At 37.9% G+C, this 27,613-nt stretch overlaps 1 protein-coding gene and 1 long non-coding RNA gene across 3 annotated transcripts in view; both read right to left on the reverse strand.

Annotated features, from left to right (window-relative positions):
* The window catches only part of LOC115413626 (uncharacterized), an 86,574-nt gene that overhangs the window by 20,934 nt on the left and 38,027 nt on the right, over positions 1-27,613 (reverse strand). The window lies entirely within an intron of this gene.
* On the reverse strand, positions 1-27,613 carry LOC115413622 (ELM2 and SANT domain-containing protein 1-like). 2 transcript variants are annotated; one of them, XM_030126614.1, is made up of 8 exons: positions 27,539-27,613; positions 25,892-25,994; positions 19,334-19,409; positions 15,103-15,191; positions 11,870-12,010; positions 9,174-9,290; positions 2,919-3,118; positions 1-1,195 (listed from the first exon to the last, which is right to left on the reverse strand). In XM_030126614.1, the coding sequence occupies exons 2-8, from the start codon at positions 25,970-25,972 to the stop codon at positions 958-960; spliced, it is 942 nt and encodes a 313-aa protein (XP_029982474.1). In that variant the 5' UTR covers positions 25,973-25,994; positions 27,539-27,613; the 3' UTR covers positions 1-957. The 2 variants fall into 2 exon arrangements, with proteins under 2 accessions (XP_029982474.1, XP_029982473.1); XM_030126613.1 differs by having other exon boundaries at positions 9,174-9,293.

The raw sequence follows: 27,613 nt of genomic DNA on the forward strand, positions 1-27,613 counted from the left end.
TTCACAAAAACAACAACAACCATATATAGCTACACAGGCAGAAAAAGTAACATTGACCTGTATATGTATATTTATATTTAAAAAAAAAAACAGTGTAAAATTGATTGTCATTTCGAGATAAAAAGCGTCAAAACATCCAAGGCATCAACAGTGAGGAACAAACTGGGAACTATAAAAAGTGACTTCTGAGTGGGAGGGGGTTCACAGAACAAAAGCCCAAATGAACGGCGCCCACAGGAGGGGGCTCATTTGGTGCACATCATGCGTCAGACAAAGCATTTGGCGGCCTTGAGTGCAGGAGAGCGGCTAAACCGAGGCAACAGTTTGCACATGCCACCCGTCCGTCCGTCCTTCCATGTGTCTGTCTGTTGTGTGATCTACCCTTATAGCACACGCCCCTCCGGCTTCGTCGCGCCCAGCTGTCAGATTTCAAACATTGCGATAAAAAAAGGTTCATCCGATGCTGGACGGCGGGTAGGTAGGTAGGTAGGCAGGGACGCAGCTGATGCGAATGTGTGCCGTGGCTCATTTTGGGAGGAAAAAAATAGGGTCTTACAAATTCCAGGTGAGAATGAGTTGCAGAAAGTGCTGAAGGTAGGCGGCGGCCTGGCACAGGGGGGCGGGACGACAGCAGAGAAGCGGCATGGCTTTGACTTCACCGAGCCCTGTGACCGGGAGAGGTAACTCTGGAAACGCTTTTCAAGCAAGAGTAAAGGGGTGTAGTAGAGTTGTGGAAAGAACAGACACACTCAGATGTTCCCACACATTCACCCGCTCTGCACATTCACACTCAGAATGGGGTTGAATGTCCCTGAATAAGCCAAGCTAGGGAAGTCTTGTTCCACAAAATATACACAAAGTCAACTGTATCTTCACTGTTCTTCGTTCCGTTGGCTTTTGATCTGAGTGTTAAGCCCCGCTGCGTGCTGCAGTCAGCATTCACATCCATCCTTCCTCTCACTGCCAGTCCTCGTCATCTTCGTCCTCCCCTTCCGATGAGTCGTCGTTGGTGCTGTCCCCGCCCATCTGCCGAGTCCCATTTTGCTGCCGAGCGGCCAGGATGGCGGCGGCCTCGGCGGCAGCCTTCGCCGCTGCGCGCTCCTCCGCCTCCTTCTGGCGCAGGGCGGCGGCCTTCTTCTCCTGCTCTGCGTGGCTCTTCATGTGAGCGCTGCGACTTTTGACCTTGTAGAAAATCCTACAGGAGACAGAAGATGATACAGAACATCCCATTTCTGTTACAGGAGGTGTTTAATATAAAAGAAGAAAAAAGGAATACGCTAAGGCAAACTCATTTTAGTTCAGTTCCACATTCAGCTACATTTGATCTGAAGTGGGCCGAACCAGTTTAATAACATAAATATGTCAACTCCAAACTTTTCTCCATGTTTTAGTGTGAAAAAAGTAAAATTACATTAAGATGTTTACATCTATAAACTATCCTCTCAAACAATGTGAATAACATGAACTGAAAAGTCAGTGTAATTTTAACACTATTCTGCCTCAGTTTATCATTTACACATGTACATTATAACTTACAGATCACAGTGGATCTACAAACACACAAAACATTTAATAACAGACAGAATATTGGTAAAATGCACTTACTTCTCTTAAGACTTTTCAGGTTGTTCATATTTGTTCAGGGTATTCAGATATTTTTGCAATATTATACTTTGTTTTAGTGTAAATACATGAAAAAATTTACATTTACAAAGAGAATAATTTGGAGTTGTGAGTATTCATAGGTTATTACCCACCTGAGATTGAATTGGTCTGAATGTGGAACCTGAACTAAAAGGATTGTTAACATCTTAGTGTAATTTTTGCATCTCACAATTTCATCCTGCAGGGCCGGACTGGACCCTTTGGTGGGCCGGACTGGACCCTGGGCTGCATGTTTGACACCTGTGCACTAAGGTGTACCAGAGCAAAGAGTGCAGGGTCAAAGTGGCGGTTTTTTTTTTTTTTTTTTTTGTCATGTACTGAAATGATCTAATTACATGTTACATTCGGGAAAACGAGCGCAGCAGTCAAGCTTCAGAGGGTGACAATTTTTGGCCTCAAAAATTCCATAAATACCTACTGTCTGATGTGACTGATCTGCTCCTGTTGTGCAGGGGCGGAATAAGGAATAAAAGGGGAGGGGAAAAAAGGAAAATGGGGTATTTGTGCATTTATTTATAGTTCCCGTTGCTTTAACAAAAGAAAATGCACACAGAGGGTTCTTAGATATTTCCTCTACCATTTGTGCTCATCATAACAAATACTAGTCTTCATAAAGACTGTGGTCAAGGTTCAGCGCCGTGCACTGAAATTAGGTTTGTGTAATGTCACTCTATAGCACCATGTCATTCTGCAAATAAAGCTCATTGCACAGAGTAAACAGGTGCGTCTAGAGCTGCAGTCAAAGTGAAGCCATATCACATGGGACAGAAACGTTTTCCAAACACTTCTTTGATTACTGTTGGATTGGATTTCCTGTTACATGTGTGTTCCATGTTGGTGAAGGTGGCACTCTGAGCCAATTAACTATTGAAGCTGCATGCACATCCTGCCATCTGACTGGGCAGACACTGTTGAGAGGTGCGATGTGTTGTAACTACTGTGTTTCGGTTGCTAGGACACAGTTGGCAGTAACAGGACCGGTGTTGCCAGAGGACAGCCTGTTATTTAATCAAAGCACGCCGGTACAGTTCGACTCTTTGGTGGACACACACTATGACACATTTGCCTCTATTTACTGAAAATACTCCAAGTGGGCATTAGTAATGGTAATATTTTCAACTGACATTCCTGTGTTTCGATGTTTTTAGTTCAGCATAAGGCCATTTGTGTAATTCCCCGCTAGCTTTTTTTTTAAGTACACAAGGCAGACAGTGAAGCAGTGACTGATGGGACATTTCCCGTTAATGGCTGACCTGCCACATTTCTTGCAGGGGAACTCTCCCTCCTGTCCGGCGGGGCCTTTGTTGCCGGTCGAAGGGCTGGTCCTGCGTGCGTTGCCGTCGTAGCGGGGTTTGGAGCTGGGGGGCGGTGGGTGTGGGATCTGGATGACCCGGGACAGAGGCGGCTCCCGCTTTATGTCCTCCTGGCTCTTCATGATCAGGACGGTCCCAGGCTGTGGACACAGTAAGAAACGTGCATGTGAAGTTAACATGAAACAGTTTTAACACGGCGGCTGTGAGCAATTCAAACAAATAATGAGGCTGAAGCTCCGTTACGAGCAGCTTTTATGTAGGATAGTGTTACAGCCAGTTAACAGCCAGGCCATCATCTTTAACGAAGGCTACGCAAATGAAAACTAGGTGTGAAAAAGACTTCCATAATCACAACGCTGTACTCTGTGTTACGAAAACTAACTCAAAGTCAAACTCCTAGTAATGAATAAATATGTCCAAAGCCATGCTTATCCAAGTGAAGCACCTGAATGCATCTGACAACTAGTCTGAACTAAATGATTGTTAAAACTCAAAGCTTCCCAGTCTTTTACTATTATACAACTTTGTAAATTCTTTTCCTGTAATGTTAATTGTAAATAAATATTTAGATTTGTTACTTGTTATTGAGACATTGAGTTATGATCGTCATTAATTTATTTCAAAGTCAATGACAAAAACTGCCAAATTACAGGAATGTATGCACACCATTTTTTGTACACTGAATGTGTGCTTCATAGGCTACTTGATGAATGTATGAACTCTCTCATGACACTCATTCATCTGCACTTGGTGTGTTATCCATAATCATGCTATGCTAGCAAATACCAGTCATGTAACTCAAAACCTAAGAACAAATGTTAAAATGTGCAAGGTGGACATTGATTATGTGCTTTCAAGAACTCAATGATGCAAGTTTGTCAAAAATCCACTGACTGGTTCATGAAAGTTTCTGAATAATTTGCAACTTTGTGAAGTTAAAACACGCCCAAATGTATTTAGTTTCCACTAGTGTTCCCTTCTCACCTACATGTGAAATTTTCATTGCAGTAGAACTTTCTAATTCATTCATTTTTCAAACTGCTTAATCCTTGAGACAGTAGCCCGAGTACCCAGAGAGAAGCCATGCAGACACACAGGAATAACATGCTCTCTTATTTATAATCTACTTATTTAGTTAGTTATGCAAAGTAATCAAAATAAATGAAAACAATGGGGACAATGGGGTTCTAATGATGTTAATACACTAAAGTAAAAAAAAAAAAAAAATAGTGTTTTCTCTTTGTTAACTTATTTCACAGAGAAGCTGGGCCTGGATATTAAATCAACATTCCAGGATTCTAGCTGTGTTACATCATACTCATTTCTATCTATATATTATCTACTGATGTAGATGTTTAGCAGATTTTTATGACACAATACATTTTCTGAACAGTCTGAAAAAAAAAAAAAGAACCTAAAAAACCCCTGAAAAGATAAGAACTAAACTAGCAAACCTGCTTGAAAACTAATAAGAAAGACAAATGTGCTCTGATAACTTGTGTTCATGTCCACACAGGCGGTCTGTACGGCCACTAGAGGAAACCATTAGGAAAACAACTGTCCCATCATGTCTGAGCCTGGCACTTTTGTCAGCAACTTATCATGAGCACTAAACGGCCCAGTGTAATGTGAATAATGGGGATAAAGGTTTCTTGTCGAGTCATTGTTTGCTGACAGGCATAATGGGGTTACACAATCCAAAGCGGCAAACGGCTGCCAAGTTCTCTCCTGTTAGAGTCCAGCAGTGGGCAGCACATCCAACACCTCTACCCCCCGGACCCTCTGATGGGACAAAGCAGAATGAGTTCAAAAGGACAAACAGGTCTGAAGAGGTCGACCGAGGCTTGAACCATGAGAAGGCAGAGGTTCGACTCATGTTCTACTTTTATGGAAGTAATATTACAAGACGACTAAAATTTCCTTAGGGGGTCCAATGAGTGTCCATTTTTGTCAAAAAAAACAAAAAAAAAAACAGTTGTCATAAATGCATAGAAGTGTGTAAATAATGCTAATCTTTTGTGCACAGACTACTGATATTCTTTGACAGTGGAAGCTCTATTTTCATAAATATTGGATTTGGAATAGCACATGTATGTGAAAACTTTTGCTGGTGGACAGACGTGACATTACCCATGATGCTCTGGTCAGTACCAGTACTTTATTAGGAATAAACTTATAGACTTACTATTGATAATTCTCCTCTTCTTCATAAATGTTCGTATTGTGGATCTAAAACAATACCAGCTGACACAAAAACACTAAATGTGTCAGTGGACGGATGTGACATGGTTGTTGTGGATCCCATCATACTGATGCTCTGCAGCCATGTCAGCGTTTACACTAATGATCCCTGTGCAAAACTAGGAGCACTATTATTTATTGGATAGTTCATCATCAGACTAAAGAGGAAAGACAATATAGAATTGGTATTTCTTTATAAAAATGCTTATTATTAGAAAACTGTTGATGTAAACAGTGCTGTGTGCCATTCTTCATGTATGTTTGGTGGAACATAAGCAGGATGGATCAGCACCATACTCCAGACTGAACCTGTACAAATAAAACATGTGATATGTAGGAGAGAATCTGGGAAGAAAAACTGGGGAATCTAAAAGAATAGAAGATTTGTTTTCAGGTCAGTTCAGTTCAAACAGAACTTGGCCATTTGTGACATGAAAATATAGCATTAATTGTGCTGAAATTGGACATTTTTGAGCTGAAAACATAGTTCATATGAGCATCAACATGTTGAACAGAACTGAAATCCTGTACATTTGCAGAACATTTACCAACACAAAGTTCCTTTGGGGATTCACTTAGATTGATTTACTATGAACAAAGACACAAATAAGACCTCTAAGCACATTTTAGCCGAAGAGAAAACCCATTCAGTAATCAACATGTAACTACTGTGGCATGAATTAACTTTTGGGGATTTCAACAAGCACGTGTCATAAGGAAACTCATCTCAGCATGTGATTAAAGAAAAACAGAAACAAAAATTAGAGGTTGTTTGTACTACCCTGTATGCGTTGCTTCTGAGAATGATCATGTCTTTGTAAGCGCTTCTGCAGGTTTCTGCGAGTTCAACTGAAGACTTTCAAGACTTTCATGAATCAGCTTTAAAACATATTTCTGTTCTTGAGGCACATTTCATTGCACTTACCCCTATGAGCTCAGAGAAACAATTCTAATTTATTACTTTTAATAGGTAGCTGGGGATTTTTAATGAAAGGAGACGTCACTCACCACATCATGACACACAGGCTCGGTATGCACCGTTTGCACTAGTAGCTACTGGTTTCATCTAGGTCGGGTTACAGCAGGAGCAGTGTGGCAGACCAGAGTAGGACAGCAGTTGGAGTGAAACGAATAACCAAACAACTAAAATGAATTATGTGACTTGAGATGAAACACATCCACAGTTGTGACTTCCTGTCTGAAAATCATCTTGAGTCTTTCCACCTTCATGCTCATTTGCAACTGTTCATTAAGACTCTATTTTAGGGACGTTAACTATATGAAAATGTCATATCACGGTTCTTGTGACCAAAATTATCACGGTTATCATTATCATGGTATTGTTGAAATGTGGTCAAAATGTTCAAAAAGTACTAAATACCTGAAATAATTTGAAAAAAAAACAAAACAAAAAAAAAAAAACAAATAAAATAATAGGCACAATGTACTTTCTGTGGCAGAAACATTCAAATATACAAATATATACATGTAAACATCAAACATACAAATGTGAAGTAAAGATATGTATTTATGTGTATTTTTGCACATCTTTTGTCTACTTGAGTATGTTTTTAGTTTATTTTTGCATATTTTTTGTATACTTTAGTATATTTTTAGTGTATTTTTGCTTATTTTTAGTATACTTTAGTATGTTTTTAGTGTATTTTTGCATATTTTTAGTATACTTTAGTATGTTTTTAGTGTATTTTTGCATATTTTTAGTATACTTTAGTATGTTTTTAGTGTATTTTTGCTTATTTTTAGTGTATTTTTGCTTATTTTTAGTATACTTTAGTATGTTTTTAGTGTATTTTTGCATATTTTTAGTATACTTTAGTATGTTTTTAGTGTATTTTTGCATATTTTTAGTATACTTTAGTATGTTTTTAGTGTATTTTTGCTTATTTTTAGTGTATTTTTGCTTATTTTTAGTATACTTTAGTATGTTTTTAGTGTATTTTTGAATATTTTTTAAATATATTTTAGTGTATTTTTGCATATTTTAGTGTACTTTGGTATATTTTTTACTGTATTTTTGTAGACTTCAGCGTATTTTTAGTGTAATGGTGTGAGAAACGTTTGTATTTGTCATTATTCTAGTTTATTCTGTTCTTATTTGACTGATTGTGATCCACTTTAGCTCATACTGGTCTAAATGTGGAACCTGAACCAACATGAGTCTAAAACAGTGAATGCCAAACATACAAATGTGCATTAAAGATGGCACCTTATCGCCATTGTTTGCCCATTTTCCATGTCAAGTTTGTGTTGAAACTGCAGTAATCAAACACGGTTATCATGATAATTAGAATTTAAATGGTAATACTAACCGTCGGGAATTTTACTGCGGTTTATCATTATACCAGTAATTGTTACATCCCTACTCTACTTCATACAATTTATATCCCTAAATCAGTGTTGATGCCCTCTAATCAGACATCTGTGATCCCTCACGGGGGTCTGCCAGACCTCAGGTCATTATATTGCTCTATTGAACCACCAGATCCATTTGGGGGGGAAACAAATACTGTTTTTTAGTGTTGCATTAAACAGTAAATTTGTCATTTTGGATCTGAAGTTACATGTTAAAACACTGATCCAATAACTGGCTGATTGAAGGGGGTTAGGGTTAGGGCTGTTGTTGGGGGGGGGGGGGGGGGGTCAGGTCCACCTTGAAAAACTGTATGATGGCAGCTGGCAAGTGATGATGACGTGTTTTAGGTGATGAAGCAAATAAAAATCCAAAGTAATCCTCATCTGCAAACGTGTTTTGATTCTCTGCCTGGATGTCCCTGAACTACTCACTTTTCACATCCGCATTCAGACCCCCCCCCCCCCCCCCCCCCCCCCCACACACACACACACACACACACACCTCCTCTCAGCCTCTTTCAAAATTTCATGTTTTTTTTTTCAGAATCATACAGTGGAGTTCAAGTGAATTAAAATTTCAACTAGAAAAGCACTTGGAGAGCGCAGACCTCCGCCAAGGCAGATCAGTGGGCCCCCGGGCCCCCCACCCACGATCAGCACCAAAATTTAATTATTTGTTCCTTGTGCCAGTATCAACATTTCCTGAAATTTTCATCCAAATCCGTCCATAACTTTTTGAGTTATCTTGCACACAGACAGACAGACGGACAAACCAATGCCGGCAAAAACAGAACCTCCTTGGCGGACGTTATAGCAGCTTTAAGAAAGAAATTTAGCAAGATGGTGGAGTGGAAAGGCATGAAACCAGACTACTGGAGCTCTTCTTGTTCACAGGCTATTGAAAATGTAATGCATGACAGGATGTTTTTACCTGGAACGACCTACTCTACTGTACCGACTGTGTTGTGTGTCACAAAAACAACATTCCCAAAAGAAGCAACTCCAATAAACGTGATATTTTGACTTCACTCCTTGTCTCGTCTTCACGCTCCGTCTATGTTTGGGAGCTGCACAGTGAGAGTGTTATGTTCTGGTGTGTTCCCCCTGATGTCAGCCGAGTAACGCTTTTATGGAACTTTAAAAACGTCACAACTTCATAATCCAGTCGACCGTACAGACATGTCAAAAACTACATTCAAGACATTTAAAGGCCTTTTGGAACTTAGACCCTGCATTGTGTGGCTGCACTTTAGTTGAGGAGATCTCTTTGTCTACAAATACAAGTGGCAAAAATAAGCCTAAAACCCAGCCTTAATGGAAAATGGAATAAAAATCCCTGTTGGGTCCTTCCAGCGTTTCCCCACGGCAGCAGCAGACTGGATGTTAGCCAGCACTGGAAAGTACCACAGTAGTGATGGTGTGGGAATGAAAAAAAAATTGAATTGAAGGAAAAAGCAAATGGATTTCTTCTGTGTTATGACACGTTTCTTCCCCCATTCTTTTCTTTATCTGTGTATTTTCATTATTCATAACTGTGTCTGGCTTATTTCCAGGAGAGAAACGGGTCAGTTTCCTACTCACATTGTCGGTGGACTGCAGCGTGTGTGTCACCCTGGTGGGGCCGACGTCCGCTTTCCGCTCAGCTGACCCTTCCCACTTCCTGCTGTCCTCGTCCCTGGGCTCAGCTCTCTGTGGACCCTGCTGGTGAAAGAGAGACAAGGCAGCCTTTAAAGCTCTGCACAACAACGAGCTGATTATTACTAGGGCTGTGTATCGGCAAGAATCTGGTGATATGATACAAATCACAATTTTAGGACCACGATATGATATATCACGATACTGTTAAAAAGACAATGTTTTTTTTTTTAAAGATTATTTCCTGGAAGAATTGAATTACAACAGAAATCTGCACAAATACTAAACACATTTTTATTTGATCCCAATAGGATCTAATGTTCTATCACCAAATGTTCCTGTGTTGAAACTGAAATTGTTTTACAGACATTACAGTTTCAGATACTGTTCAAATGTTAATATTCTATTAGTTCACAGCTAACATCAGAACAGTATTTGAGTTCAATCCCAACAAAGGAACGAACATTATTGAATAAAAGAGTGTGAAATAATAATAGAAAAAATATAAACAATAAAGAAAAAACAAAAAACAAAAATGAACCTCTACAATATCCGCATTTGAATAAATACCTAAAATATCGATACAGTACTTTTTAATATCGACACAGTATCGTGAAATGAAATATCGTGATATACTGCAGAACCGATATTTTCTTACAGCCCTAATTATTACGTCCATACGTCCACAATGCTTTTAAAGTTTCCAAAACTGGTGTGGATATCTGTGTTTAGATGCAGATCATAACATTCAGACTCTATGCTATAAATGCACGTTACTGTCCTCAGTTTCCTTGGCAACCGCCAAAACTATTGCTGCAGTGTTTCTGGATAACACAAATCATACGAACCAAGGATGATCCACAGCTGATGCAGTGCAAATGCTGACATGCTGCTGTTTCACATCTAAACAAAACACTTCTATGTCACGTCACATCAGAGCACTCTGTGGTCCGCTTCCCTGAGTTATCTGTTTGTCCAATACTGTGCAGAAAAGTTTAAAACGACTATTAGGTCTGTCGTTTTAGCAAGGTTACACTGACCGCACATATGCATTTAAACATTTCGACAGACCAAAGTACGGAAAGGAAAGGACAGAGTGTGACTGCCCCTTACGCCTAACATATCCTGAATCTTTGTGCGGACAATATCAGATATACTGCGCTAATCTTGAGGGACTGTACTACCAAAACTGTGAGAATCCTCTCAGAGAGCTTTTAACTTAGCTGTAAGTGAGTCCTAGCTTAAAATTAAAGTGTGAGAAAACTGTCAAAGCAGCTGAGTGATGAAAACTTTGATCTGAGGTAGAAGGTGTGGTTGACAGCTTTGCCAAGTATTTAACATGTTCTTTTGGAAGGTACGACTGGTGGAACAAAACAGGCCCTCATGTGATACTGGAAAAGAAAATGAAGTTCAGTGTTTTAAAAGACTGAGACTACGTGAAGCGTACAAAGAAGAGGCTATTTTCTCTTATTCACGTTCTTATATTTGATGATTGCACAAGTAGTTCTGTTGTGAGAAATTGACTCATTTTAGTTGAGTCACTGATGATGTTTCAGTTTTTAAGATATTATGAGGAAAGTCTGGCTTTAAAAACCCTGAAATGTGTAGGATGAAAAAACAGGCTTAAACCTGGACAGTCGACCATACAGGGACCGAGTCAGACTCACACACATTTGACTGTGTGTCTCTGCTTAAATGGAGATAAATACACACCACTTTGCCACAGTCTTAGGCCAACATTTGGTTTGTTGGTTTAGTAAAGTTATGATGACCCCACACACACACACAAACACACTTCTCACTTTCTGTATTAAGATCCAATCTGGATACACGTCAAGTATAGGGCTGTGTATCGGCAAGAATCTGGTGATACGATACAAATCACAATACTAGGACCACGATACGATATATCATGATACTGTTAAAAAGGCAATTTTTGTTTGTTTGTTTTTTAAAAATGATTTTTTCCTGGAAAAACTGAATTACACCAATTAATTGAATTGAATTACACATATTAAAAAGTACTGTATGGATATTTTAGGTATTTATTCAATGCAGATATGGTGGAGGTTCATTTTTGTTTTTTCTTTATTGTTTATATTTTATTTCTTCTTATTTAACACTCTTTTTTCAATAATGTTCGTTCCTTTGTTGGGATTGAACTCAAATCCTGTTCTGATGTTAGTTGTGAACTAATAGAATATGAACATTTGAACAGGATCTGAAATTGTAATGTCTGTAAAACAGAATTTCAGTTTGAACACAGGAACATTTGGTGATAGAACATTAGATCCTGTTGGGATCAAATAAAAATGTGTTTAGTATTTGTGCAGATTTTTGGTGTAATTCAATTCTTCCAGGAAATAATCTTAAAAAAAAAAAAATTAAAAAAAACTGTACTTTTTAACAGTATCATGATATATCGTATCGTGGTCCTAGAATTGTGATCTGTATGGTATCACCAGATTCTTGCCGATACACAGCCCTACTGATTCACCTTTTTGTAACTTCTGTCATTAAATCATTCGTGTCCCTTGTTTTTCCACACATCTGTTTTGGTCTGCTTGCTTTGTATCTATTTTTCATCAACAAATGCACGTGCTCCTGCAAAAACAGTCATTAAAAGAAAACATTAGGCTGACCTTATGGTCCGTTTCCTCCTCCGTGCTTTTGTTTTCGGGCTCTGCTTCACCGTAGCTCAGTGTTCCGTTACGACCGATCTTCACATGTTTCTTGTATGTGTAGTAAAACTCCACGCACTGCGCCACCGTCTTAGTAGAAACCTGTGAACCACAGAAGCATCGCCCGTTAATGGAGCTTCCATTTTTCTCTTTTCTAAATGAAACTGACAGTTACTGAACTCATGAGGTCAGGTTTCAGGGTACAGCAGGCAGTGGGACAGAGAAAGCAGTCTGAGCCTACCAACAACTGGGTTTATTTTCCAACCAACACATGTAGAATAGAATAGAATAGAATAGACTTCATTTGCCATGTGCACAGATGCATAGTAGTATAGGTGCATCGGAATTCTTCTGCGTTTCCCTGAGTCAGAAAAGGAGCTAAGTAAGGATATGACAAGAGCAGAAAGACACTAAACATAAATACAGCTAAAACATACAAACAAAAAACAGTTATTGCACATACAGCTCAGATACACATTTGTAAAATAGAGTATTATAGAAAAAGAGTAATAGTAATAATAATAATAAGAGTCCTGAGAGGTAACAAACAAGTTCTTGCACATTTGAATTAAAAGTAGGTCCTTCTTAATAATAAAACTGGATTCATACTACTACTAGAGCAGCGAGTTAGTGTCTGGAAAGGATAGAATGCACCAATCCAGTTTAACAGCCTTTAATTTAACTTTATGTAACTGTACATAAACCTATTTACAACAATGTTGTTGAACTTCAGTTGTGGGTTTAAACTCTTGTTGCTATTTTACTGCTTAAACCAGCTTTACAACATGAAAAACAATATTTACTGTCTTTGCTGACACAACATAATTAACACAAATGTATGAAAGCTATGCAAACATGCTGCATGCACTGACAGTGACGAGATGTACTTTTTGGGAGTCGACATTTGGAATAAAATTTGAAAAATAAGACCTTTTAATAATCGATAGCATCTAAGAGTTGGAACCTGCACTTAACACTATAGACGGACAGATAAACTGATGCCAACAGGATATTTTAGAGCAGGGGTGGGAAACTCATTTTAGTTCAGGGGAAACATTAAGTCAAATTGGATCTGAAGTGGGCAGGACCGGTGAAAATAAAAGCATAATTATATCAAAACTACTGTCAACTCCAAACTTTCCTCTATGTTTTAAAGTGAAAAAGTAAAATCATGCGATGAAAATGTTTACATCTACCAACTATCCTTTAAAACAATGTGAATAATGTGAACAAACTTAAATTTCTTAAGAATACTAGTTACAATTTTAACAATATTATGTCTCAGTTTATCATTTATACGTGTAAATTACAACTTACAGATCACAGTGGATCTGCAAATACACAAAACATTGAATAACAGGCAGAATATTGGTAAACTTGGGCTTCAGACATTTCAAAATGTTCATATTTGTTGAGGTTTTTTGCGTTTTTGTGAAATTTTAGTTTGTTTTAGTGTAAATACAGTGCGATGACATGAAAATATGAACATTTACAAAGAGAAAAATTTAGAGTTGTGAGTATTTACAGGTCATTATGATAGTACTTGACTGATCTGACCCACTGGAGATTAAATTGGTCTGTATGTGGAACCTGAACTAAAAGGATTCATATCTTCAGTTCAGTTCATCCCACGGGTCAGACTGGACCCTTTGATGTAGAAGGGTCACAGACTGAAGGGTCACAGACTGCAGAAGGGTCACAGAAGGGTCACAGACTGCGTCAGTTCCAGGTTCCTCAGGTCCAACAGGTGACACACCAGCTCCTCCAAACTGCTGCGACACATCCATCCATGTTTGAGACAAATTCAAACCTCTGTTCGTTCTGGATTCCAGTCACAGCATAATATGTGGATATCACCACAGAAGCCCTGAAAGTCCTTCTGTTTCCAACCTCAGATCTGAGTGTGTCTGGGTTTTCTGCGATGATGAATTACACAGTAGTAGACTGGATCATCAGCCCCAGATGGGACCGTCTAGTTCCAGTTAAACCAGTCCAGGGTTCCACTGGTTCTGCATTAGGGTGAGTTTGATATTCTCCTGTAGCATCAGTGGAACTGTCTGATCTACAGTGGAAGTGTTTCAGATCACATGCTCTGAACTGACAGAGGGTTTTGTTATTGGAACCCCCACACCTCTTACCGGTCCGCCGAAAATGTTCATGCATGAAACCGGTCCGTGTAGAACAAAGGTTGGAGACGACCGCTTTACATGACGTGGATTTGGCCATAATGCATCTGTGTTGACCTCGACCTACTTCAGGTCATACACTGATTATATGACATAGACTAGGATCTGATGTTTCAGGTGGAGCATCATTACACAATGAAATAATACAAGAGAAAAATGGGGTGTGATCCCACTGTTTTCCAATCTCTCCATTTTCCCTGAACACAGCAATCCACACAAACCAAAGTTTACAAATATCTTTAGTTTGGAAAGGATTTTTAAAAGTCTATGTTTTCATGACCTAAAACATCATGTATGTGTGGATAAGAGAAAAAATTCAAAAATTCTATGCATAATCAAATATTTTAATGTGTGCTGCTTTTATTTTTTTGTATTTCTCTCAAATTTCATCTTATTTCTTGCACTTCAAAAATTCTATGCATAATCAAATATTTTAATGTGCGCTGTTTTTATATTTATTTTTATTTTATTGTATTTCTCTCAAATTTCATTTTATTTCTTGATGTATAATCAAATCTTAATGTATTTTAATATTGTATTTTTTCAATCAATGTGAAGCACTTTGGGCTACAATTTCTGTATGAAAGGTGCTATACAAATAAAGTTTATTATTATTATTGTTATATTAAGAGGCCCAAAAATAAGATAAAAATGTCTGTTTAGCAAAACATCCACATTAGTGTGGATAGAGCGTGAAATTCCACCAGTGATGATTCCAGTTCATTAATCCACTCTAAACTGTTATTATATCAGCCTTTAAACTCCTTCAGCAGTCAACCTCGGCTTTAATCATCTTCAAAACTGGTATGTTTCAAGTGGATAAATATATTCACACTCTTGTGGAAAAGTGTTAATTAACTCAAACTCTGCAGATAATTAACAAGGAAACACTGACAGGAATTTCCCCGTCTAGCAGAGAAATGACGGTCAGTGTTCACGTCGGGGTAGAGTCAGCCACTGAATGCTTTACTTGAACATCACAACAATCCTTTTGTTTGCACACTCTACCTGTTTCTGCACCATGAAGAAGTCCTTCTTGTATGCAGAGATGCCTTTGTTGAACTGGCGTCTCTCAGCTGCTGTCCAGTTGTCTGAACCTGCACAAGAAAAGAAAAGGAAAGAAAAGAAAAGAAAGAAAAGAAGGGTAAGACGGTATTAGTGTTCACTTTAAAAACACTTCACCACTCAGCTTCTTCCACACGATTTTGTGGGTGGGTGGAGTCTGGGCCAAGTTCAACTCCGCCTCCCATCCTTAAACCCAAACACACCACACACACACAAATCAGTGGGTAAACAATGGTTCTCCTGTCTTCTGCTTGGGATTAACCACATGCTGTAACCCCCCCCCCCCCCCCCACACACACACACACACACACACACACACTCCCTTCCCTCATCACGTTGACCCTGACAGTCCTCTCCAGTTCCCCACTACCCCCAACAGACCTCACTACTACTGCAGCAGCTGCCTTTGCTTAAAGGGAAGGAGGGAGGCTTTCAAACTCTACCACTGTTTAATGGCAAGATGACAGAACATGGGAGACAGGGGGAGGAGCCAAATGAACAGCCACAAACACACACACACACGCTGGATTCATTTCCGTTGAACATCTGTAAATACCAGAAGGGTGGGTTTAGAGAGAGGAGAGACTTCTCCAACTATTTTCCCATCATTAGTTTTTCAGTGAAGTTTTGATTGAGAATTGTCCTTCGGTTTTTGGTTCATTTGGTCATGGAGGTAACGCTGCAACCATTAACCCATTAATTGTAACGACTACATTTTAATGATTAATTAAATGGTCAGTGTGTAAATTTAGTGGCATATAGTTCTTGTTAGAGACAGTTTTTGGGTTTTGTTTTTTTTACTTAGTTTTTATTAGCTTTTCTCTTTTTCAGTACAATACATGTATACATTTAATTCTGTTTCATTTAGTTTCTTTTTCCCCTACACAGCTGCAACTGTATTCTCACAAACCTACACAAGCAACACAGGATGAAAATTAGAGAAAACAATAACAATTATAGCAAACAAACAATGTTCACTTCCAAAAAAAAAAAAAAATCTTCGTCAAAGGCAGAATGACAACACCTTGATAAACAACATGGAGTGTTGCATCACCAATAAATATTATTGCAGCAGTAAAGGTAACATGTGTTCCCATCTTTTAGTAAATCTGGGTTTTTTTTTGAAGCCTGAGCAGGTATGTGATCTGCTCCATCTGATAAACATCCCAAACTTTTTGAATCCATGTTTATACAAGGGAGGTTCTGCTTTCATCCAACTGATGCTTATAGACTTTAAGGCAGCGGTGAATTATATATTCCAAAGGTATTTATCTGCTTTTGTATCCAGACCTTCAGGTATTACTGCCAGAACTGCCTCTGTGAAGTTTAGTGGGACGTTCATTTGAAAAACCTCCTTCAGGCCGTTGAAAACCTCCTTCCAAACACACTGAACTGAGGACAAAGCCCAAATATGTGAGTGTGATCAGCTCTATGGGCTCTGCAGTTCCTCCAGCATCCACTGGGATGTTGGGGGTCCATCTGAGACACTATTTCTGCTGGTCTGAAATATCTAGTGATTATTTTCCATTTGAATTCCCTCCATGTATTAGAATTTGTACCCAGATGTGCCTCCGTACATACATCCTCCTCAGATAATTCCACGTTCGCCTCTGCTTCCCATCTCTCTCTTATCTGCGAGGAGTAATTTTGATTCATAAATAAGAAAATTATATAATTTAGAAATAATTTTCTTTTCTCCATCTCCAGTTCGTAACTCTATCAGATACTTTTCCAGGGGGGGGGACAGTTTTGTTTTGTTGTTTGGTCTTTTTTAGTTAATGATGTTAAATCTGGTCCATAAGCAGACATCTCCGTCTGCCACACAACATTCTTCTCTTCCTGTCCCCCTCGCACAACCAAATCCACTGAAAAAGTTCCACCACGTGACCACGTGTACTGTGTTTATAATGTCTTATGTCTTATGCATGTGATGTATGTGCTTGCATTATCTCCACTGTAATTCTTTCGAAGGATTTGTGTTGGGCGCATGCGCACGCAGCGACCGGCAGTGAGCGAAAGCTTGCTGCAAAACAAATCTACCCACGGGTACAAATAAAGTCACTTTGAACCTTGAACCTTAAGAATGGATGCAGCCTGATGTAAAACTGAATAAAAAAGAAGAATAGGATGTCCATGGCTACTTAGAAATATGCTGCTTCAATGCAACTTGTCCCTCTATAGAAATAAACAGCTCATTTTAAGCTAACAAAAAATAGGATGATCCTTATTTTGAGGTAAGGCTGAGCAATATATTGAATTAATTTAATTAACTGAAGTTCTGTTTTCTGCAAATCATGAAAAAAGCCTAATGCAAAAAAAAAAAAAAAAAAAAATCTGGATTATTCCTCTGGAGACCTTCTAAATGCAGCCAGATTACTTTTTAATACATTAACTGTGAATGTGTTTCTCCAGTCTCATATGCTGTATAATTTTAGTAAACATAGTATATTTCTGAATGTTTCGTCTTCAGGTCATGTTGCCAAAAAACAACTGATTAAAACCATAACTGGACCATACCACTGAAAAAAGTTTAGATTCAATTTTTTTGGCTATAATACTCAGCTCTATTTTGAGTTAATTTCACACTACAGAAAACATAATTAGGAAGATTACTTTCAACTTCTGTCACTTAACCCCCATACGGTCATACAGCAGACCGCTGATGTAGCACCTGCAGTGTTTAGTGGTGGTTCAGGTTTGGAGGTGGAGATACTGAAGTAAAGAACAGACCACAGAAAAGGAAGGAACTGTGAAATGTAGGTGTAACATGAACTGGCACCGTAATACACATTTCACACACAACACTAAACACAAACCAGTCAAATGTTCCATAATTCCGTATCACCTAAACCCCACAAACACATGCATTTCCCTTTAAGTTTTGTTTCAGTTTAGTTGATTTTGATCGCAATAGTTCACTGATTACGTCTTTTGGTGTTTTAATCCAATTCTAGTTTCTACCTCTTGAGATTAGAAGTGTATTCTGAAGGAATTCTGTGACATTATATGTCTTTTTGCTTGTGGTTCATTTCCGAAGTCCTTCTCCTCTTTCAACTCTACCTTTGTTTACCTTATGTAGAAAACATCAACGTCCGTTACGCATACATTTTTAAGTTAAAGTCCAACTTGTCTGATTCTGCCTTCAAGAATTTGATTATTTTCTGGTTTCTTTCTTCTTTTATGACAAAACAAGGTTTCAGAGGAATTTCTGCCCCATGTTCTCTGTTTTCCAGACCAAATAATCTATTGATTAACTGAGAAGAATTGAGCAATTAATCAGCGGGGAAAATAACACTGGGTTCCAAAAAAAATGTTTTTTGCAAGTTGTCTAGGTTTTTTCAGCTGAATTAGGACCATTTTGCACCGCTAAATCCAAAAATGACATCTGTTTTTCTCAATCAGGCCAGGTCTTTTGCTAATTTGATTTTGAAAAATTGATCTTCTCACAAAATTGATTATATTTTTGTGACTTTATCAGTGATTTTTTATAGTTCTCACCCAAAATAGGTTTTAAGAGAAAAAAAATCATTTTCTAACAGGATGTATTTATTATTTATTATGTATTCAGCGCAGATGTAGCAGAATACGTCAGGCTTATTTTTGCAAGATCTTGTAGTCGAAGCCATTTCATTCACCTGTAATATTAAAAAAACCATTAATCATAAATTGGCAAAAGTAAAATCTTCAGAACTCGTTTATTGCAAGAAATATGAAAGAATTTTGTATCATATGATGTGAAAATGCCCACAAATGTAAGCAAAAATGTTAAAAAGCCAATATGTAGCATAGTTCAGAAAGTTGACCTGATTGAGCAAAATTCATGTGATTTTTGGGTTCGGCACACCAAAATTATCCTATATCAGCTCAAAAAACTTTAATAATTTTGTTGTTGACCAGTGTAATCCTTAACAAAACAAACTAAAACTAATTAAAACACAAATAACTATCACCAAGAGTTAATCCTAACGCTCCCAGCCTTAAGCAGTGAATGGATATAGTTATCTGTGGTGGAAAAGGTGTCTATGTTGCTGAAATCTGCAGGGGCTGACTACCCACATTACAGATGAAGAGGATGTGGTGATGTAATTTACCTTCACAGTGGCGCTACTCTACTCATTTTGTGACAATGCAACATGAGAAAGAAAAAACTCCAACAAATTGTACACGAACCAACCTGAGTAATGGTAGCTCGCCAGGTGATGTGACTTGGAGAAAATCGGATTTTTCAGCATCAGGAGGGACAGGGCAGCCTAAGAAACAGACATTTCAATCAATTCAATATTTATGATGTGAACATGGCACATGAAGCTGCACAGCAGTGATTGTTATGATGAGTCTGGATAGAGCAGCTGGTTCCTGCTGAACAAAGTAACCTGACCCCTGCTCCATCGGCTGATCCGACTGTACCGTACAAACCTGTAGCCAAAACAAAGAGTCAGTTGTCAACAGGTAACCAGGGAGAGAGATAACCATCGTTCTTGTTTCCCTCAGTGTGTCGAGTAATTGAGCACATTGTAACGATTATACACTCACTAGCTTTGTCAAAACAAGAATAACTTTGTGTTCTTTGAGCAGCGACCGTCTTGCTGTGTGAATACTCAAAGACGGTAGTGAGCCTGACCGCTGCAGAGAGTGGGCGCTTTGACAGCCCCCCCCACCCCACTCCACTCCACACACACACACATCCTTGTGGTTTCCTAGACAACGTTGAACTAGTGCTGGTCGCTAGGCTCTGAAATCTGCAGCAGTACTACAACAAACACAGCTTAGTCTGCATTAAGCGCAAACTCAACCACAGCTTGTGTATCTTTGGCTATTTGGGGAAAGATTGGTTTTCAGCAGTCTCAAAGTATCTTTTATTCAATCAGAGTCAAATAATTAACTCCTAAATTACTCTGTATTTCTTACCAGTGAAGAGTCAAACTGACCCACCTGTGTTAGACCTTTTTACCTCAACTTCAAAACTTTTGCACAATTTTATTTATTTATGGGATATGTGGTAAACAGGCTTCATTCACTCATAACTCAGTGTTTTTTAGAATAAGCTGCTGATGTCAGTGGTTACTTCTGTCTATCTGTTTTTATGCATACCTGGGTGATAATTTGTCTTTTATGTGTTTTATATATAAAGGTCAAACCGCATTGTGTCTGTAACACACAAAAACACCACATGTGGTTATCTGCTGCCAGTATCCTGACTAAATCTTAAAGTATATCAGTTTATACTAATTCTTTAATATACGTTAACAATAACACATAAATTACAGTAAACTAGTGTAAAAGATGAAAAACAGGATGTAACGCAGAACTGGTTGATTTATTATTAGACAACAGATAGTTTCATTTTGTTAGTTAAATCCACATTCAGCATTTAACAGTCAGATGAAAAAAAGCCTGTGGTTTCTATTTATTCTCTTAAATAACTTAAATGTCTGTGTTATCTACTCTTTGTATGTTAATGGGAGGTGGCATGAGACATGTGATATCTGCTTTATGTTATTTAAAAGTGACCACTAACATGGCCTCAACCAGAAACTCAAGTTTTGTTCAATCTAATCAGTAGGGCAGAGAGATTTATCAACATCTAAACTAATGACAGCACAATGAAGGGATGCAGACAAAATGGACACAATATCAGAGTCTGGGCCTTCTTTTTTTTTGGTAAGTTGTATGTTGAGTGTGATTCCATTTTTTGGACAGAACAGAATGAAATGTACAGTGTTTTCAGTGTTTGAGACGCTGCCACTAATATTTAAATGGACGTATTTATGCAACCAGCAGAGTGTGTGTTTTCTCAGATTTAAAGTGCTTTGTTTGAGTGTGGCTAAATGTTTTCTGTAGAGCTATTATTGTGCTAATATTCCATCATATCTGCACTAAAACTGATAGAGTTCTGATGTGTGATACCAACATAATTGAGTTATGGAGTAAACGCTATCGGACCAGTCAAATTTAAAGAGGTAAATGACTGCAAACTGCTCGACCTATGTGGTTTTTCTTATGTCTAGAGATGTAACCATATGAAAATTTCACATCACGGTTATTATGACCAAAATTATCTCGGTTATCATTATTATCGTGGTATTATTGAAATTATGCTCAAAATGTTCAAAAAGTATTGATAAACACACTGAAATAATTTAACCAAGTTATATTTGGAAAAATAAAATAAAATAAAATAATTGGCACAATGTCCCTTCTGTTGCAGAAACATTCAAATATTAACCCTTAGTGGTCTGAGCCTATTTTGTCCGTTTTTCAGTCCTTTTGATTTTGCCTTTATATACTATATAAACAAATGTTTACTATACCCATGTTTGGGATCTGTTTTTTCAGCACAACTTCATCTATCTCATCTGTCCATTATTTTTTTCACTTTAACCTACTATATCTAAATAAAAGGACAGAAACACAATATATATATATATATATATATATATATATATATTATATATAAATCCGAATTGAAAAATGTCTATAATTTATTCCATAAATAACACACAGATGCTTAACGAACCTTTTCACAGACTTTAAAAGTGAATATGGTTCAAATATTAGGTATATAAAACTAAAACTGTAATAAATTAAAACTATACTCAAATATTTGCCATAAAAGCAGATCTTTACATAGGCGTTTTCTCCCCTAAAAGTGTGGTAATCAAACACAGTTATCATGAGAATTAGAATTTAACGGTAATACTAACCATCTGCAATTTTACCGCTGTTTATCGTTATACCGGTAATCGTTACATCCCTACTACGTCAATACAATATTGTGCAAAAGTCTTCGGCCTCCTTTAGTTTTGTTGTTTTTGTGGGTTAGAAATGAGCATCCATATTTATTCATCCTTCTCTTTTCTTCAGATTCAACAAGAAAATACAGTAAATTATGTGCACAGCCTTAAAAGACACACAGTAAATGGAACTAAATGGGTTCTAAAGGTTTAAGTGGTCATTTATATGAACCCTGTCTCCATGACAAGAAGCAGCACAAACAATTAGAAACATCTGCATTGGGTCGAATGAAACCTGGTATAAAACATCCGAAAATTATGGTGATGAATCTCATATTTTCTCATCTCATTATAAAAGGGTTAAAAACACGTTAAGTGCAAAGGAAGGTCCCACTTATTGATAGCATATTGGTTTATAGAAGCTGTTTTTTCTCAAAATCTTTTGTTTTACTGCTGTACATCATTCATATATCTCCACATTGTATCTTAATATTGAGACTGAGAATATACGTGTGTGGTCATTAGAACTTTACTAAACAAACAAGCCTAATGTTGCCCTAGGACTTCTGCATAGTTGTGAGAATTTCTGTGACATGTTGCTTGGTTGCAACAGCTGAACTTGCATACAACTGCAGCAAACGCAATTAAAATGCTTTATATTCTGTTTAATTATATATTTATAGTTATAGTTTAATCTTGGCAATAGGCGAAAACTCTGGGGAAAAAAACAATCAGACTTTCTCCTGTCCGTTGTGCACAGCTCACAGTACATGCAGCTCCTCTGCTCTGTGTGGTGGCATCAGTCTGCCTCTGGGGAATAACCCGAACCGTTTTACTACCTCAGTCATTTCAGCCCACCACAGCCTTCCAGGAGATAACACACTGACAGTCTACAGATCAGTCACATCCGTCCTGTAATCAGCCAGAGCTCACTTGACAATGTACAATCAGTCCATGTCATAAGGAGATATCAGGTTAAGGCAGGAAATGAACATGCAACTGCAATAACCAGATTACTTTGAACCTGGTCAGTGAAGCACGAGCCTCTTTTGAAGGAAGACACAAGTCAGACACAGTATGAAGCTGCAGAGAGGCAACGGCCTGATCACAATCCAGCTGTACAAGTATATTTGCATCAGTGATTGCAAACAGATCCCCCCAAAACCATTCCCAAAATGCTTCTTTGTCCATCTTATTACTAGATCTTGCAATCCTCCAAATTTGAAGAAAATCGGATAAAAACTGATAAAGTGGCGACCCAATGAGCGCGAAAACATCTGCACAATTTGACTGTTATGAGAGAGCAAAATGATTGTACACAATGTTTGGTACCTCAATAAATAATTCCTACTCAACTCCTGTGTCTTTTTATTCCAAAACACACATCACATTGCTTTTCATTTATTGATCATTTTTGTTGAACAGCTGTTTGATTATCAATTCTTATTTTCAGTATTAAGACAATCAACCATTTTGTTGTGCAAACCCTTCTTTTCCAGCCCTTTAATTGGAATAACAGAATGGGAACCTGTTCTTTCAGTATTATTAGGACTAAATATGCACAACTAGACAGATTCTGGTCTGCTCCCTGGCTGCAGAAAATTTGGGAACAATGTGTCAAACGGATGTTTATGTGGAACCGCATGTTTTCAATGGTGCTTGTTCACCCAAATTCATGTAGTGTCCGTACACCAATATACTTCCATCATATATGGACTATATGCCTTATAGATACACTGTTCTAACTTGTTCCCAAATGTTTCTTTCCTCCTGTACCAGGAAGACTTAGTTCCAGATGGAACACAGATGCCACCATGTGCTCAGACAGATTTCCATTCACATCTGGTAGAGTCCGTACACCAGTAGTGTCCGTACACCATATTCTAAATATGTGGCTCTGATTTGATTGTTTCTGTCAATATATGGAATTTTTCAGCACGCATGCTTTGGACACCACATCTATGCAATAAACAATGCATGATTCTCCTGAGTGCTGAAACATTTGTATATGTGTGTAGGCATTAAATATGGAGGCTATTAGGCTGGAGTGTCCGTACAGCCAAGAGTTTCTGATCTGACAGGGGTACAAGCCTGACACATTTATAGTAGACACCAGAATACAAAAATATTTTGGACTTCAAAAGAGAAATACCAGACAAATAAAATGGCCTGTCTGATTTTTGGATAGAGCATTATTATTTTTTCTCCATCTGTGCACCCTTTCTGGTACCCTGGATTGGGATCGGGCCGACCGTTATTTTCAGCACAAGGATGTAAGACGTTGTAAGTGATCGTCTCCTTCGCTGCATTAGCTGACAAGGTCTTTTAGAAGGTCCTGTGTACACATAAAAACTTGGTCAAACATATGCAAGACCAACAAATCCTAATCCTTTACCCTCATTATTACGTTTTCATTGAGTTTAAGAAATCAGGTTAGAGCAGAAAGCCAGCAATAACCCGGTTACTTCATGGATACAGGCCCACTGATTGGTGCACTGCAGTAATCTGTGCCTGTCCATTTTCCAAACACGACTTTAATCAATGCTTTAAAAAGGATGCTGAATATAAATATGCTTTAAGCGTGTTGTTTCATTAGGAAGTCATGTGAATGCTCTATGCTTATGGTCATTAATTATTCAGGAAAAAAATTAAAAGCAAAATCTAGCCCACTACTAACAACTATACTAATACTGAATCCTGTCATTTTAGTGTTTCCTTCAGGAACATTTTTTGCAGTAGATGGAGAGGGTGTTATTGTAAGCGTGCACATAGTAATTATTTTAATCATATAGTTAAAAGATGATCTATTAACATGAAACTTTCTTTAATTAGTTGATTTTTAAATAAAGTTCAAATTTAAGAATTGTTTTCAAGTTCTTTACCTTGAATTTTTAAGAAATTCTACATTTAACACGACTACGCAGAGCTGAAAACATCCCAACGCTCCTTACTGCTCCCTCTGTTGTGTAGATGCACTGTAATTGCAAAAATGAGTTTTGCTTTTTACATAAGTAGTTTAGCAAAATGTTAAGCAGCTAGAGATAATGAGGATAGTAAAGGGAATTGACAAACTTTTACAGAATAATCTCCTGTTATTAGAAGATGCACTCTTGTTTTGAAGGACAGAAGCTCCTAATGGAGAATAAGAATCAGCAAATTTTAGAAACTGGCAACCGACAAGCTAAAGCACCACAATTTTACAGAGAAAACCAATAAACAAACTAAAAGATGCACACATTTTACAGAGATAAACTACTAATGAGCTGAACACTGGACAAATTTTGCAGAAAGAAGCTACAAATGAGCTAAAAACTGCACAAATTGTAAAAAGAGATGCAACGAATAAGGTCAAAACTACAGCTCTTAAAGACAGAAGCTACAAAACGTTTTTAGTTTTTAACAAAAGCAAAACACTTAATAAAACCTTTTACGGACACGAGCTAAGAACAAGCTAAAAACTTTGAACGTAGTGCCTCTTTTCCATCCCTGATATTATTTTATTGGTCGTTGTCAGACACTTAATTCTGCCTTGTGTTTCTCATCTCAACTGGATGTCACAATGTCTCCATTTCTTGAATTTGTAGTTTTGCATTAAAAGTCCTCTGCAGCGTCATCAAATGCAACATCATGACAGAATATTTCATTTCTGAAGCAGCGGCCACATTCTTATTCCAAAGACAAGCCACCACTGCAAAAACTTCCGTTGCATCAACACGTCTTTAACAGTCTGTGTCATTTTTAAGACGGCGAATTTGAAATATAATGCACCGTAGGAGATGTTTTCAAAGGAACACATACTTTCTAGGTTTAGCGGGTCAAGGAAATTCTTAAGACAAAAAAGCATGTTGGTGTGTATGAGTAGGCATGAAGAAAACATGAATAAATAAAATAAAATAACCACACTAAACTCTCCACAGCGCAGAACACTGCTCCCAGTCATTTTCATCTTAATCACAAAAAAAAAGCTTGGTCAATATGGATTGTTCTGTCATGCTCACCATTATATCCCCTTTGCACTCGTACAACAATGGTGGGCTAACTCCTGGTTGGTGCCTCCTCCGCACAAAATACTGGAGCATGCCAGGTGCATGAGGTCTTCCACTGAAAGAGGACACAGCGTGGCCGTCAGCAACACAGGACAGAGAAAAACTGCACTTCTGGATCATTTCACATTCAGTGGCCAAATATTTTATGAGTAAGGCAGAAAGTGAATGTCAGCAGTGTTTTTGATATTAAAGTGTTTTTTATGAAGGACTGCATCCCAGCATGCCACCTGAAAACCACAGAACAAGTGGTTTAATGTAACAAAGTACTAGAGCCCGACCGATTAATCGAGCTGATTATAGCGTATCACCAATTAATCAACATCGGCCAATATGTAGATATATAACTTTTTTTGCTGCACGGAGATACTGTCGCTCGCTGCTCCTGTGTGTGTGGTGTGTGTGTGTGTTGCCCGGAGAATAAGAAGAACTTTAAAGCGAGTTAGTTTCACTTTCACTCCCGCTATCACCCCCCCCACAAACACAATCACAGAGCTACCCCCGCCCGTCTTGAAGTATTCACCCCCCCAACACACACCCATATCCATGCACTTCCTGTCTCCCTCACAGTTTCATTCTGCAGGTACACCTGGGTGTTAATAGTGTAGGGGAGACCGGGGACAGTTGTAACACAGGTCAGGTGTAACTCTTGCTGTTGCTCCAATCAGGAACAACTTAGGACTCACCTAATTCACTCAGCACATGCTCAGTTTAGTCCTTAGTCCACATGGGCAGTTGTAGTGCCGTGAGGCAGACACATCAAAATTTGTGAGTGAAAACAGAAATGTGTGGTAAGTAATATTTTTTGCTCTAATTATTTTTGTGATTGTATTGTTTGCATTTGGAAGTTGTGTAAATTATATTTGTGAGATAAACAAAGATTTATGCAACTGTTTGATCCACCTGTCCACAATTATCTAATATAAGTTTATTATATCCTGTGTAGATCAGTGTTCTTATTTCATATATCGGCCAATATATCAGTTATCGGCCAATATCGGATAGTGGCCGATATATTGGATATCAGCTTTTTAACCCCCAATATCGGTATCGGCCCCAAAAATCCCATATCGGTCGGGCTCTACAAAGTACATGTAATTCAAATGCTGTGTCTGAAGGAAATTTTAACATTCATGTGTTGCAAAAATGTACATGTAGGTATAGTTTTTTTCTATTAATGTGATACTTGAGGTACAAAAGTACAAAGAGCAAAAAAACACGTTAGATACCATTTTTAAGAAGAAATGACAGGTTCTGAAAATAGATTAATAGGCTAAACAGAAAACAAATGATAGACTTATAAAAAATAACTGCTTAATTTACTACATTAAAAAACAATTGTTAGATTAATCAATAAAAAGCAGAGATGTGCCTGTTGCAAAATTCTGAGATGATGTCACTGACTTAGTGATGCCAATGTTATTTTCTGTTCATCCAAGCTTATGTTCCAGAGAAAAATCACAAATCTTCAAAAACCAGCTAATACTGACATCTGGCCGACATACCGGTGCACTCCTGATAACAAGTAACGAACATCTGATGTTGAAAAACAATCTACAAATGATGGTGTATTTTAAGACAATACGTAACTATCAAACTTACCTTTCTCTTGATAATCTGGTTTTTCCTCCAGTTCATCTAGTGGAGCCCAGACAAGCTCGGCTCGATGCTGATCGG

Source organism: Sphaeramia orbicularis, chromosome 22 (genome assembly GCF_902148855.1).
Source record: "Sphaeramia orbicularis chromosome 22, fSphaOr1.1, whole genome shotgun sequence".
Lineage (NCBI taxonomy): Eukaryota > Metazoa > Chordata > Actinopteri > Kurtiformes > Apogonidae > Sphaeramia > Sphaeramia orbicularis.